Source organism: Eutrigla gurnardus, assembly GCF_963514095.1.
Source record: "Eutrigla gurnardus genome assembly, chromosome: 12".
NCBI classification, from domain to species: Eukaryota; Metazoa; Chordata; class Actinopteri; order Perciformes; family Triglidae; genus Eutrigla; species Eutrigla gurnardus.
This window is the reverse complement of record NC_139926.1, coordinates 5,861,318-5,873,326: the sequence shown is the minus strand read 5'-3', so window position 1 is coordinate 5,873,326 and position 12,009 is coordinate 5,861,318. Positions and strand designations below refer to the sequence as shown.

General features: G+C 41.7%; 2 protein-coding genes across 4 annotated transcripts; one reads left to right on the top strand and one right to left on the bottom strand.

The window, feature by feature from the left end:
- Nucleotides 1-310: 310 nt before the first annotated feature.
- LOC311022234 (uncharacterized protein) lies at nt 311-1,048 on the top strand (the record flags this gene model as incomplete). The annotated part of the gene is made up of 5 exons (XM_084023341.1): nt 311-483; nt 563-609; nt 702-779; nt 871-912; nt 983-1,048. Exons 1-5 carry the CDS (start codon nt 363-365, stop codon nt 1,046-1,048), a joined length of 354 nt encoding a protein of 117 aa, XP_083879467.1. The 5' UTR covers nt 311-362.
- Nucleotides 1,049-4,903: 3,855 nt separating this feature from the next.
- On the bottom strand, nt 4,904-8,812 carry LOC311021766 (CD209 antigen-like protein D). 3 transcript variants are annotated; one of them, XM_084022545.1, is made up of 6 exons: nt 8,687-8,812; nt 8,513-8,614; nt 7,252-7,395; nt 6,597-6,682; nt 6,073-6,176; nt 4,904-5,891 (listed from the first exon to the last, which is right to left on the bottom strand). In XM_084022545.1, the coding sequence occupies exons 1-6, from the start codon at nt 8,754-8,756 to the stop codon at nt 5,750-5,752; spliced, it is 648 nt and encodes a 215-aa protein (XP_083878671.1). In that variant the 5' UTR covers nt 8,757-8,812; the 3' UTR covers nt 4,904-5,749. The 3 variants fall into 3 exon arrangements, with proteins under 3 accessions (XP_083878671.1, XP_083878670.1, XP_083878669.1); XM_084022544.1 differs by having other exon boundaries at nt 4,905-5,891; nt 6,597-6,739; nt 7,252-7,371; XM_084022543.1 differs by having other exon boundaries at nt 4,909-5,891; nt 6,597-6,739.
- Nucleotides 8,813-12,009: the final 3,197 nt, after the last annotated feature.

Genomic DNA, 12,009 nt, shown 5'->3' with positions numbered 1-12,009 from the left:
GCTACAATTAAAGGACTAAAGGAGTTACTTTTAAAGTCCTCTAATCAACTGTTTGCTTTAAATGAGGCAAGTAGAGGTGCATGTTACTCAGGAAATGTAGAGTATGATTAAGTGCAAACAATTATCCACTTTCCCTCCTTCATTAAGAACAAACTTGTCTGGCCATAAAAGGAGCTGGCAGCAAGTTAAAATTAAATACAAGAACATTTTGCAGGCTGGTAAGTGACTTTAAAGTAGATAACAGTGAACAAATGAGGTGAACAGATTAGGTGTCTGCTGACATGTTGAATGTCTGTATGACTGTAGCAGTTAAAAAAAAAGCCCATAGAACTGGCACAGGGGGTGGCCCACCAAGCCAAGATATGACCCCAGCGGAGGAGCTGGCACTCCATTTAAATAAAGGGAGGCCAGTGATGGAGGGGATCCAGGGAGGGACAGTAACAGACTCTGTCCCAGCCACAGAAACTGTCCGGTTCATACAAGGTACATATTGCAGTACTACTGCACATGGAACACAATCAAATAAATATATTATACTGTCTGACTTTGGATTTCCTTACAGTGTCTGGGAACACAATTACACTTTTGGAGCCACCAGAAGATGATCCGGTTAGTACAGTGTATTGAAATCACAGGCTTGGTATGTCCTGTGAAATCTTAATTCAAGTTCCCTCAGTACATGTATGTACAGTATATGGCAGGGGGAAGGCACATCTGCAGCTGCAGAATGCACTTCTGAAGATGAGGAGACTGTGTCACTGGACTCCAGAAGGCTTGAGGTATGTCAATTGTATGGAAATATCCTGCTTATTTAGTCCATAAAGTATGACGTCAGTGATCAGGTGCTAATAGAAAATATATGTGTAACAGGACCCAGATGCTGCACAGTCTCCCAAGCAGCCTGTTAACATTGTGAGTATTGGCTAAAGTAAATCTACATTATGCACAAATCCTTCTGTGCTAATTGACATTTCTTTTACAGACTTCACAAACTGTCAGAAGTCTGTATGCAAAGCACCCGGAGAGACAGAGAGCTGGCAGACGTTAAAATCAAACTCAAGAAGAGAAAGCTCCAAGAAATGGAGCTGGAGCTTGAGATCAAACGCCGGACACTCAGGAAACTGGACCTGGAAATCCAGAAACTAGAAAGAGAAGTGAGTATTTCAGTGCACACAGTAACCATAACTGCAATACAGTGTTTTAATGTGTTTTAATTGTTGCCTTTGTTAATGTGAAGTAGAATTTAAAAGATAACCACCAATGCTAAACGAAATGCACACAGCAAAAAAGTAACTTTCAAGATATTTTATTAACTAAGGATAGGCTAAATCCAAAAATTAAGTGAAAAAACTTGCAAAATAGTGCTCCCTGACGAGTCTGCCATTAATGTTGTCTGGGAAGATGGGAGCATTTTCCCAGCCTCTCCTTTCTTAGGCCTGCAATGTTGTGCAGTACTGCGCATGCAGCAATTACATCACAGGCCCTGTCCGGGGAAACCTTCAGGTGGTGCAGGCACTGAAACCGAGATTTCAGAAGGCCAAAGGTCATCTTGATTCGAGCCCTTGTCCTGTTGTGCGCATGGTGTAGGCCTGCTGTGGTGGGGTTTGGGGGTCCGCAAGGGGAGTCAAGAGGAATGACTCGCAGGCGTAGCCTTTGTCTCCCAGCAGCACACCAGAGAATTCGCCTGATAATGCAAGATATAATTTAGAAAACTACACGGCAGAATTAAACACTCATGATGTCCAAGGTGCTTACAGTACAAATAAAATGTGTGGCTTACCTTGTGAAAGTCTCTCGTGAATTGGACTAGCCCGAAAGACTCTAGAGTTTGGGTGGAAAAAAACTCCTCATCAGAGTCTTCAAAAGTTTCAGTATATTCTCCAAAAGTGTCCATTTCTGTGAGATTGAAGAAACTAGCACTGCAGGCTACTCTGCGTCTGTAGCAATGACAGCAGGTAAACAAACTATTATAGAACCGGTAACTTATAAGTGCTAGATGATATCACTCCGCCGCTGCCATAACCTACTAGGAAGTATGACACGCTGCTGCTGAGACATAAATCCTTAAAAATGCAAGGTTGGTTTTATTTCAAACATTCTATCAACACAGATATGTACATCAATAGTCTGCCGTTACAATGGATTTGCCTCGGGTGCACTGTGGAGTCGGTATGAGTGTTTTTAATGCCATGCTAACTAGAACGATTGACTTGCGCTAGCCATAGCACAAGCGAACTCGGCAACTAGAAGAACTGAATGAAATTTCTTGAAAACGTCTCCAGACTCTCGAACACACCGGCTCACTTGGAAAATAGGTCTTATGTCCAAAATTCCGAACTATCCCTTTAATACTCTCCTCTAAAACAACGGGTTTTAATATTATGACTTTATTCTTGTAAATTTATGACTTTATTCTCGAAGTCTGTGAATTTGTATTTTTTCTCTGTGGCTCTAATATTCCGTCATTTTAGCTTTATAGTCTATGGGAAACTGTAAATTACATAATGATAGCAACATCATCTAAAATCATAATTATCCAAAATGATTGAAATCAATGATCACAAACGTTTAAATAATGACAGTGTGTCTAGTTATATGTGATAACAATGTGTAGTGGGCAGTGGAATAACTATTGGTTTCCGTTTGTGGTGACTGCTGACTGAGATAAGGGATGAGATTAAATAGATCCTGGAATTTAGCCTGGTCTGGAGCAGGCTCACTCCGCAGAATAAATCTCCATGGTAACTTATACCATAACATATCCTACTGCCCCCTATCCCGCTTTTGTGCAACCCGATCACGGATATGTTGAACCAGGATAACCAAGATATCCCGGCTTATAAACAGCATCTGCACAGAGGTCTCCTAGCTGTTTCAGCACAGGTGAGTGTTGGCTGTCGGGTCAGGCTGTGCATGTGGGAGTCTTCACATCTTTAGGCAATGGTTGTTGTTTAGAAAGAAGATCACAATTACAAATCAACATTATCGTCAAAGACTGACAACTCTACAACTTTAGCAGCATTTTATGCAGTGAAGAACATGTATAACATTTTCTATGTCACCTATTGTGGGAGCCAAGTCTAATTGTTTTAGTGATTTGTTCGAGAATTGTTGTTATTGGACAAAGCCACACTTTCATATGGCTGAGCCATGGCATTGTTTAGAGAACTATTGTAGATCATTAGAAGTAGTTCTGATGTTCAGAAACTAATAAAACCACCTGGCATACATATTTACACTTTGGAATCCTTTACAACATAGACATATGGATTTTAAACGAGGGAAATACACCGATCAACCATAACATTATGACCACTGACATGTGAAGTGAATAACACTGACTATCTCGTTGCCATGGGACATGTCAGTAGGTGGGATATATTAGGCAGCAAGTGAACATTTTCCTCTAAGTTGATGTGTGAGATAAGGATAATAAGGATTTCAGCGACTTTGACAAGGGCCAAATTGTGAAACTAGACGACTGGGTCAGAGCATCTCCAAAACTGCAGCTCTTGGGATGTTCCCAGTCTGTAGTGGTCAGTACCTATCAAAGTGGAAGGAAGGAAAACCGGTGAACCGGTGACAGAGTCATGGGCGGTCTCATTGATACATGTGGGGAGCAAAGGCCGGCCCGTGTGGTCCGAGCCAACAGACGAGCTACTGGAGCTCAAATGAATGAAAGAGTTCCTGCTGGTTCTGATAGAAAGGTGTTGGTTTGTTGTGTATGGGGCTGCGTAACTGCAGACCAGTCAGGGTGCCCATGCTGACCCCTGTCCACAGACCAGTCAGGGTGCCCATGCTGACCCCTGTCCACAGACCAGTCAGGGTCCCCATGTTGACCCCTCAATGCAATGTTTTTGATAGTGTCATATGACAACAGAAGCCCCAACAGTGAAGGAGGTCTGCGGTTCTATCAACAACTCATTACACCTGTACTGTCCTCTCAGTACAGTGTCTTGACTTCCCCGCCCTCATATGTGTTTGCTCCTGATTAATTACCATCCATCCATTGTCAAGGGTGGGGGTGTGACTGACAGGGGCTGACATGTAGAGACAGACATACATTCACCATTGAAGCTGGAGAACCCAGAGAGAACCCACGCTAACACGGGGAGAATATGCAAACAGACGTGGGTCTGCGATGGTGAAACTCGCATGGTCCACGTCACCCCATGTTGTTGGTTCAATAAAAAAACTCCTCCTTCCTGCTGCTGTACAATCAACTCAGCTGCCAGTAAACCAACAGACCAACACTGTTCATTCACACATGGAATATCAATGAACTGTTCAATATCAATATACCATATTCCAATATGCCCAGGGCATGAAATTAGTCACCGCCGACATTGAGTAGAAGACATGCATTCAGTAATTGACTTTACTTTACTGCAACATGTGCAGGGACAGGACTCTCTTGGATAGTTCTTGCAGACTCAGAGCAAGTCCTGGTAGATCAAAGTCTCTCCCTGGGCTTTGTGCCACAAAGTGCCTGATAAATGTGCCTGGTTTGGAAAGGAAAGACATTGATCAATGGATGTTGATACACTTTTTGTCCAGCAGAGGGATTGGTAGTTCCAGTAGAAGAGTGACAGATCCCAGATGTGAAAAGTTAATTATTCATTTAGGGGTTTTTGTTGTTGTTGTTTGTTTTGTCAATTTATTAACCCTTTAGTGTTCCACAAATTACAATGAATGTGCAATAGTAAACAAAGTGTATCCTCCCATTTGTGGACCTGGAACCAGCAGTTTAAACAACTTAAAGGATAGGTTCACATTCAAACGTTCTAACTTTAGTCACATATGTACATTGAAACACTGAAATTGGAGCCCAACCGGTTCTGTCCCCTCAGCTACATGCCTAAATCCACCTGGGCACCATGTAACAGACTTCTATAGTGTTGTGATTTTCACCTTTATTTCATATTTTCTTTGTTAACTTTGACCTTTTCACTTTGTAATTATTGTTTATCTTTTATGTTATGATTGGAGCGGTTGCATACTTTCTTTCCCCTTTTTAGCCATTGGTTCAGTGAGCTAAGTAATTTAGTTTCCCCAGAAGACGCACACAAGATATAGTATTATGTAAAATGTGATAGTATAGTATGGTGAATAAAAAGGTCAAGATTCAATATGTATATCAAAAAAAGGTCCACATCACAGGAAATCACTCAGCTCCTCTCTGAGCTTCGGACTTGAACTCAGAGAATCAAGTCAATCAAAGAACAGTAATAATGTTATCACCGTACCCTTGTGATGCCACAAATGACACATGAAATACATACAAATTTGTACCCGTCTGGTTTTTAAGGGTTTATTGTCTCTCAAACAGGAACAGTTAGAGGGCAAGTCAATGCTTCAATAAATTAAATAATTTTCAGTTATATAGAAATAAGTATACCGTATACATGGTATTTGTTATAAACTTTAATAATTTGTTATTAACACTAAGCACTGAATGTGAGAAAACAATGCAAGTGACTTTATTATCCTTATACAGTCATGGCATTTCATTATAAATAGAATATGAATCTTTGCTTCATGCTAGGCTAACATGCTAAGCTTCTCCTGGATAATATTTTACCAGTAAAAAGCGGTTGATTCTGGCTAATGAAGAATCACACTAAGAACTCAATATCTGACTTCCACCCCCTGACATTGATGTACACCGTCTTTCTATCTCTATGTATATCAGACATACAATAACACTATTAATCACAGCAACACATTTGCAAATGTTTTGTTTCAAAAGCTAAGCTGTTTCTTCACAGATCCATTGCAGAGATCGAGAACAGTTAAAATCATTCCAGTTTCCTCCAGGTTCCATTTCTCCACAGTCCTCTTCACCAAACTGTGGATCTCCGCCACCATTATCAGGTGACATTCCCCAGTACCTAGAAGGTTATATGTGAATTTTCACAAGATTTTTCACCCCCGCCAAAAAAAACCACTTCATGCATTAACAATTAACCGATGAGTTAATCTGTGTAAAGCAGCATCAACAGAAAGCTGGTAATGTACCGCGCCAGTTGTTTATCTGTCTGAATTTAAATAAAGGTTTAGTGTGTGCCTTACGCCACAGTCAGCGGAGTCCCATCAGCCCACATCCAGGTGCCTTCGTCGTCTCTGTCACTCAAACCGATCCAGGTCCTTTTCCTGATCATTGCAGTGATGAATTTCTGTTTAAAGGACAGAAGGGCTGTATTCATGTTCCAGGTTTAAACACATCAATAATGCAGTTTACAGGATCTTATCTGAAGGATCAGATAAGAATTCAAATAATGATTATTATTGTAATGTATCATTATAGCTGCTTCACAGTAAATGTTATCTGTATCAAATAAATAAACAGTAAAAAGAGAAAAAAAATACTAACAATAATGCTGGGTTGTTTCATTTATATCATATCATAGTTTATTTGTTGTGCATCCACAGCTTAAAAAACAATATTGTTTGTTGTTTAGTTGTAGTTTTTGAATGAAATATAAATACTGACATTAGTTTTTACAATCTCTACAACATATAACACCATCTATATTTAACTCCTGAATCAGAGAAAAAAAACACCTAAATTGAAATGAAAGTAGCACACACACTACCTGTTCCTCCTCAGAGTTTATGATCACCAGCTGTGCTCCTCTGTCGCTGCAGTCGTCTCTGGCCTTCTCCCATGAACCAAAGCCTCCTGAGAGGAGGTAACACTCACAGCTGAACATCCTCCATCCTGCAGGACACCTTTTCTCTGCAGAAATGCACCAAAGGACATGAAAGACGAGACATGCCCTTCTGTTTGTGGGCTGCAGGGTTTTGTCCACTTCCTGCTTAGATAGCTGCGCTCTAGAGCACATCACTATTTTATTTTATCTTTATGTACTTTTACTTCTAGTAATAGTATATGTGAGAAAAGGAGTACCTACATGTCCCTAACCCCTTTTTTTAAAGTCTTTCAAATGTGGAAGGATTTCAGAGGAATAGTAAATAAAGGATAAAGAATTCATATTGGAAGTGACCACTAAGCTGTTTCACACGACTGCTATTGTAAAATCACACATTAGAGACAGTAGCCACATTTAAAACTCTGGACTTAAACTCTGGCCTTTAGCTATAAAATAGATAACACTTGAAAAGGTTCCATATATTCATAAATACATTACATACACAAGCCGACCCACAACAGACTGGATTTAACAGTGTCATATCATCATCAATCAATGACCCTGCTGCAGGTCCTGACCCACACAGGTGAACACTCACTCTGTCCAAGTCTGTCCAAGTCTTTGATCTTTTCAGCGAGGCTGGCATTCAGCAGGCCTCTCTCCTTGAATAGGGAGGACAGCTCGTTTTCGCTGGCCTGGAGACGCTCAGTCAGGTTGGCTTTGTCAGAGGAGAGATCTGCAGCTGATTCACGAACAGTCATGAAATAAATCAAGATAATATACTTCATGCGTTCATACTGCTGCTAACGCTATGGGTGGACAGAAAACATCCAAAATACACATTACGGTGTTTATTTGACTACTTTGTCTATTTGCATCTGTATTTCTTTATGGTTTTTATGTGAGATCTTTTAATGTGAGTTTTTATGTTGGTGTCTGTATGTTTATGTTTAACTGAGCCCAAACTGATGAACTAAAGTTTTTTTAATTGAATTGAATTGAATTTTCATTACAAACAACACATTTTTTTTTTATGGCTGTTAAAAGAATTTTCCCGTAAACGAATAAATTCACCCAAGGAGGAGATCGGAGACAAAAGTAAAGTCGACGTCGGACTTTAATCTTGATCAAGAGGAGCAGTTACAGTGCAACAACGTGTGAGGATGCTACAGAGGAAGTGCTCAAATCACTGTTGTGACTTGAGTCTTTTAAAGGCACAGGAGATAACGCGTCACTGACAGTTAACCTTCATGTAGAACAAGACATCATGACTACCAGGCCTCTGATAACATTTAGGTCAGCCATGGGGATACTAAAGTAATAAACAGTAATAAAGCTGTAACCTGAACAAAGAAAACTTTAAGACATGAGGTTATACAAAATTCTTATAACAATGGCTGTCGACTCTATTTTCTGTATTCCCCCTGTAAAAATATGAGAACGAAATGGAACAATAATTTTGAACATGGATTTATGGAATGGAATTCTGTCCTGGACATTTGCAAGTATTGAATAAGAAATATCAATTTAAACATGTTTGTTTTTTTAACCCTATTTACCTGTGTCTCCTGAGCTCAAATATTTAAAAATAATCCTGGTTTCCATTGCTATTACTGTAGTTTAATAGAGCTTCGGTGCAGCTGTCATCGATATGACAAATACATAACATCACAACCGACAACCTGGTGACCATAAGGTCAATGTTTCATTTTAGTCTGAGGCACTCTTCCAAAACACATTTAAAAAAAGGAGACGAGAGAAGAGCATGACAGAAAAGTCAGTATAGCAGTTAGTCATTCAGGTAAAATGCATCTTTCAGAGCAGCATAACTCTCTTGAACATCACCAGGTCAAACTTACAGTGGATCCCGAGGCCGATGAGGCCAGCCAGCAGGAAAACGCTCAGCAGACCCAGACTGAGGACAACGGCTCCATGGAATCTTCTCTCTGGTCTCCTGGGACCTGAACACAGAGAAGACCAGTGAACACAGTCCACCACACAACATGATAATATACTTCTGTTCACATTCTCACCTCTGTCATTCGCTGAAGGTCTTGAGTCGACAGGTTTGAAATGGTCAACGTTGATATAGATATCCTCCATGGCTCTATCTCCTCGAATGTCAGCTCTGCTGCACAGACTACAGTGCAAGTGGATAATGAAACTCCTGTTGATTAAAAGCTTTCTTTTTTCTGTCGAAAAGAAAGAAGAGGAAGTTACAAGTTTCAGAGGTAAACCACAGTCACATGAACACGTGCCAAGTTCTTTGAATTCTCTTAACAGATTGAATGAAAGGGGAACTACCAAAAGTAATAGATGTCGAATCTAAACTTGGTCCATGTTGTGTCACTTTGGTGAGTTACCAAATCAAGGAAAAATGTCAAGCTTCTTTTTGGTTGGTGATCGCTATATTATTCTTATATATTCTTTTTATGGCTGCTCAAACAACCAACAACATGCCAGGCCATTTTGTGAAATGCTAATTTGCTCTCTTGATGAGAGTTAAGAGACATTCGAAGTGATTTGATGGTTGATAAGATGAGCTCACAATAACCTAAATACTTCTTCCACCACTGCTTATAATAGAGCGACACTTGCTGGACACTGAACCATGGAGAGAGATTGTGTGGGTTCTCCTCAATGTGTAAATTACCACCTATCATTGTTTTTCCATTCTATATTTACTTCTTTCAAGTGTTTTTGAATTTCCCTAAAATAAAGTAATCACAGGTGCTGACTGTCCACCAAGGCCACATCGTGGGAACAGCGGCGGCACCAGAAAATTATTATTGGGGGGGGGGCAATGAGGGGGTCCGATTGTTTATAGGAGGTGCTCGTGAATTCTGACACCAACAAATAATACTATAATAGATATAGATGTACTGTTCCCGTGGCCGTGCTGATACACTACATATTGTCGAATGCATGTTACTAAACGTTTATCATAAAACAAACACAAGCATATTTAACTACTTTAATGAAATGAAGTGCCAAACAACAAGCACAAAAAACAATACAAATCCACCACAGAGAACATCTGTGGATTTACAAGAGTGTAACTGAGAATTGTAGCACAGTGTATAGTTGTATACAGTATACTCTTACAACTGTCTCTTAACTCACTAAATATGTTTTCTCTCTCCTTCTGTTCTCCTCTCCTTCACTCTCCACTCCTGTCTTCCTCCTCTTCCTCTCCTCTAAACTCCTCCTCCTCACTCTCCACTCCTGTCTTCCTCTCCTCTAAACTCCTCCTCCTCACTCTCCACTCCTGTCTTCCTCCTCTTCCTCTCCTCTAAACTCCTCCTCCTCACTCTCCACTCCTGTCTTCCTCTCCTCTTAACTCCTCCTCACTCACTCTCCACTCCTGTCTTCCTCTCCTCTTCCTCCCTTCTTCTCCTCCTCACTCACTCCCCACTCCTCTCTTCCTCTCCTCTTTCTCCCTTCTTGTCCTCTAAACTCTGCTTCACTCGCTCTCCAATGCTGTCTTTCTCTCTTCTCCTCTCCCCTCCTCCTCCTTTCTCTGTTCTCTTCATCTACTACCGCCCCTTCGTCATCCTCGCTTTCATCCTCATCCAAGTCCGTCATTGTTACCACCTGGCTCTAAGGTGGCAACAAGGAGGGAGGCGACACACAGATAAAGCACAAAAAGGTAGTTTTATTTGACAAAACTAAATGAACTTGTCATGATGTCATCATGGCAGCCCTCCTCTTCCCTCTTGTGTCATTTTTTTGTTTCCCCATGTTTGTCATCCTGATTGTTTCTCCCCCTCTCTGTGTGGCTGGCTGGCTGGCTGGCTGGCTGGCTGGCTCTGCGGCTGCAGCTCCAGGTGGGATTCATCAGTCACTAATCACCTCCCAGCAGTATAAGAAGCCTGGTCTGATTGTCACTCATCACCAGATCGTTTCGTCAGCATGAGCAGTAGTTCATTTTGTCCTCAGGCCACCGCTAGTCACCTGTTATTCTCTGTGTTTTTCAACCGTGCTTTGTTTAACCAAACCTGTGCTTTTTGTCGCTGCAGTTCTTGCTCCCTGTTTCGTCTGCCTGCCAGTTTGCCGTTCAGTCTGCCTGCCTGCCTGCCTGCCTGCCTGCTCCTTCGTCTACCAGCTTTCCCTGTGCCGCTGTATCTCGCTCTGGGAAATTGTTTGTTCAGCACACGGACGCCATTACCACGTGGAGGGACGCCTCACCTGGCTTTTGGTCTTCACTGGGCACGCTCTGGAGAGCTCACTACTCGCACCATTGATGTCACCAGCCCTGTCCCCTTTATTTCCCCCCGTGCACATTGCACTAGTGTTATTCTGTCACACATTAAATCATGTTTAATTGACTTTCGTTGTCGTGTCTTGCATTTGGGTCCAGTCCTCCAGTGTTCGTTCATAACAGAACTTATTTAGAAATGACTGTGGTGTGTACAGGGCTGTAAACTAACCACTCGCCAAATGCGACTAAAATATTCCCCTGGCGACTTAATTTTGGAGGGTAAATGTTTGTCCCGATGGTCGTGCTCTTGCAATAAATTATGCATGATATAACAAAACATTGTAGTAGCTGTAAACTGATAAATTATGACGGTAACAATCGTCAAGCTAAACCGGTGATTTGTTGTGTGTCACACTGAAGTAGCTCCCCCGACGTCACCGCTGTAGAAAATAGTTCCCCCAAAGCAACGTAGCGTGCGCGTCACCGCTCTTTAAAAGTTTGGCGCAGTGAGTGACACCTGAGCTGCGTTTCAATAACGGTTTGAGTCGCCCTCGCTCACTTGCCCTCAGCCCTTGCTATGACGTCACACGGAGGCCCCTTGGAGGGCGGAGGGAAAGAGGGCGGAGGGAGAGTGAAAGGGGTAAATGGAACACACCTGCCCTCGTTCACTAACAGCCCAGACAATCATGGATCAACCACACGTTGTTGGAGTAGCGCTATACTGCCTATTCCAAATTACACTAAATATGCGGAGACTCATTTCATTGAGACGAAGACGTATTCTACGCTTGATGGCAATACGTCGGCTTATATACTTACACTTGTAAACGGTGGGCTCTGCCATAACTCTGCAACAGACAGTCTAACTGCACAATTTAAGAAAATGAATTAAATTTAATTAATTTTCTTCTTCCTTCTTTCTTCTTCTTCCTTGGTGGTGAATAGACAGCAGACAATGGTGTTTGAGGTTCATTATCGCCACCGCATGGACATATTTTTCGTGCACCACAGCAATGCATTGTGGGTGATATACAGCTCTGAAGTGGCCATCGTTGTTCACTCGATCACTCAGCCCTCAAGGGTCGATCTCACGGAGTTCACTTCAGCTGTTCAGGGAAATGGAACAGCCCTTAAGATGGCGGCGGGGATTCCCCC

What these genes read in the sequence shown, in the direction of transcription:
- LOC311021766 (XM_084022543.1), bottom strand. Translation starts at nt 8,756, where the DNA reads ATGGAGGATATCTATATCAACGTTGACCATTTCAAACCTGTCGACTCA. An exon ending in ACCTTCAGCGAATGACAGAG is followed by an intron (nt 8,615 to 8,686) that starts GTGAGAATGTGA and finishes CTCTGTGTTCAG; the next exon opens with GTCCCAGGAGACCAGAGAGA. An exon ending in CTTGGACAGACTTGGACAGA is followed by an intron (nt 6,740 to 7,251) that starts GTGAGTGTTCAC and finishes GCATTTCTGCAG; the next exon opens with AGAAAAGGTGTCCTGCAGGA.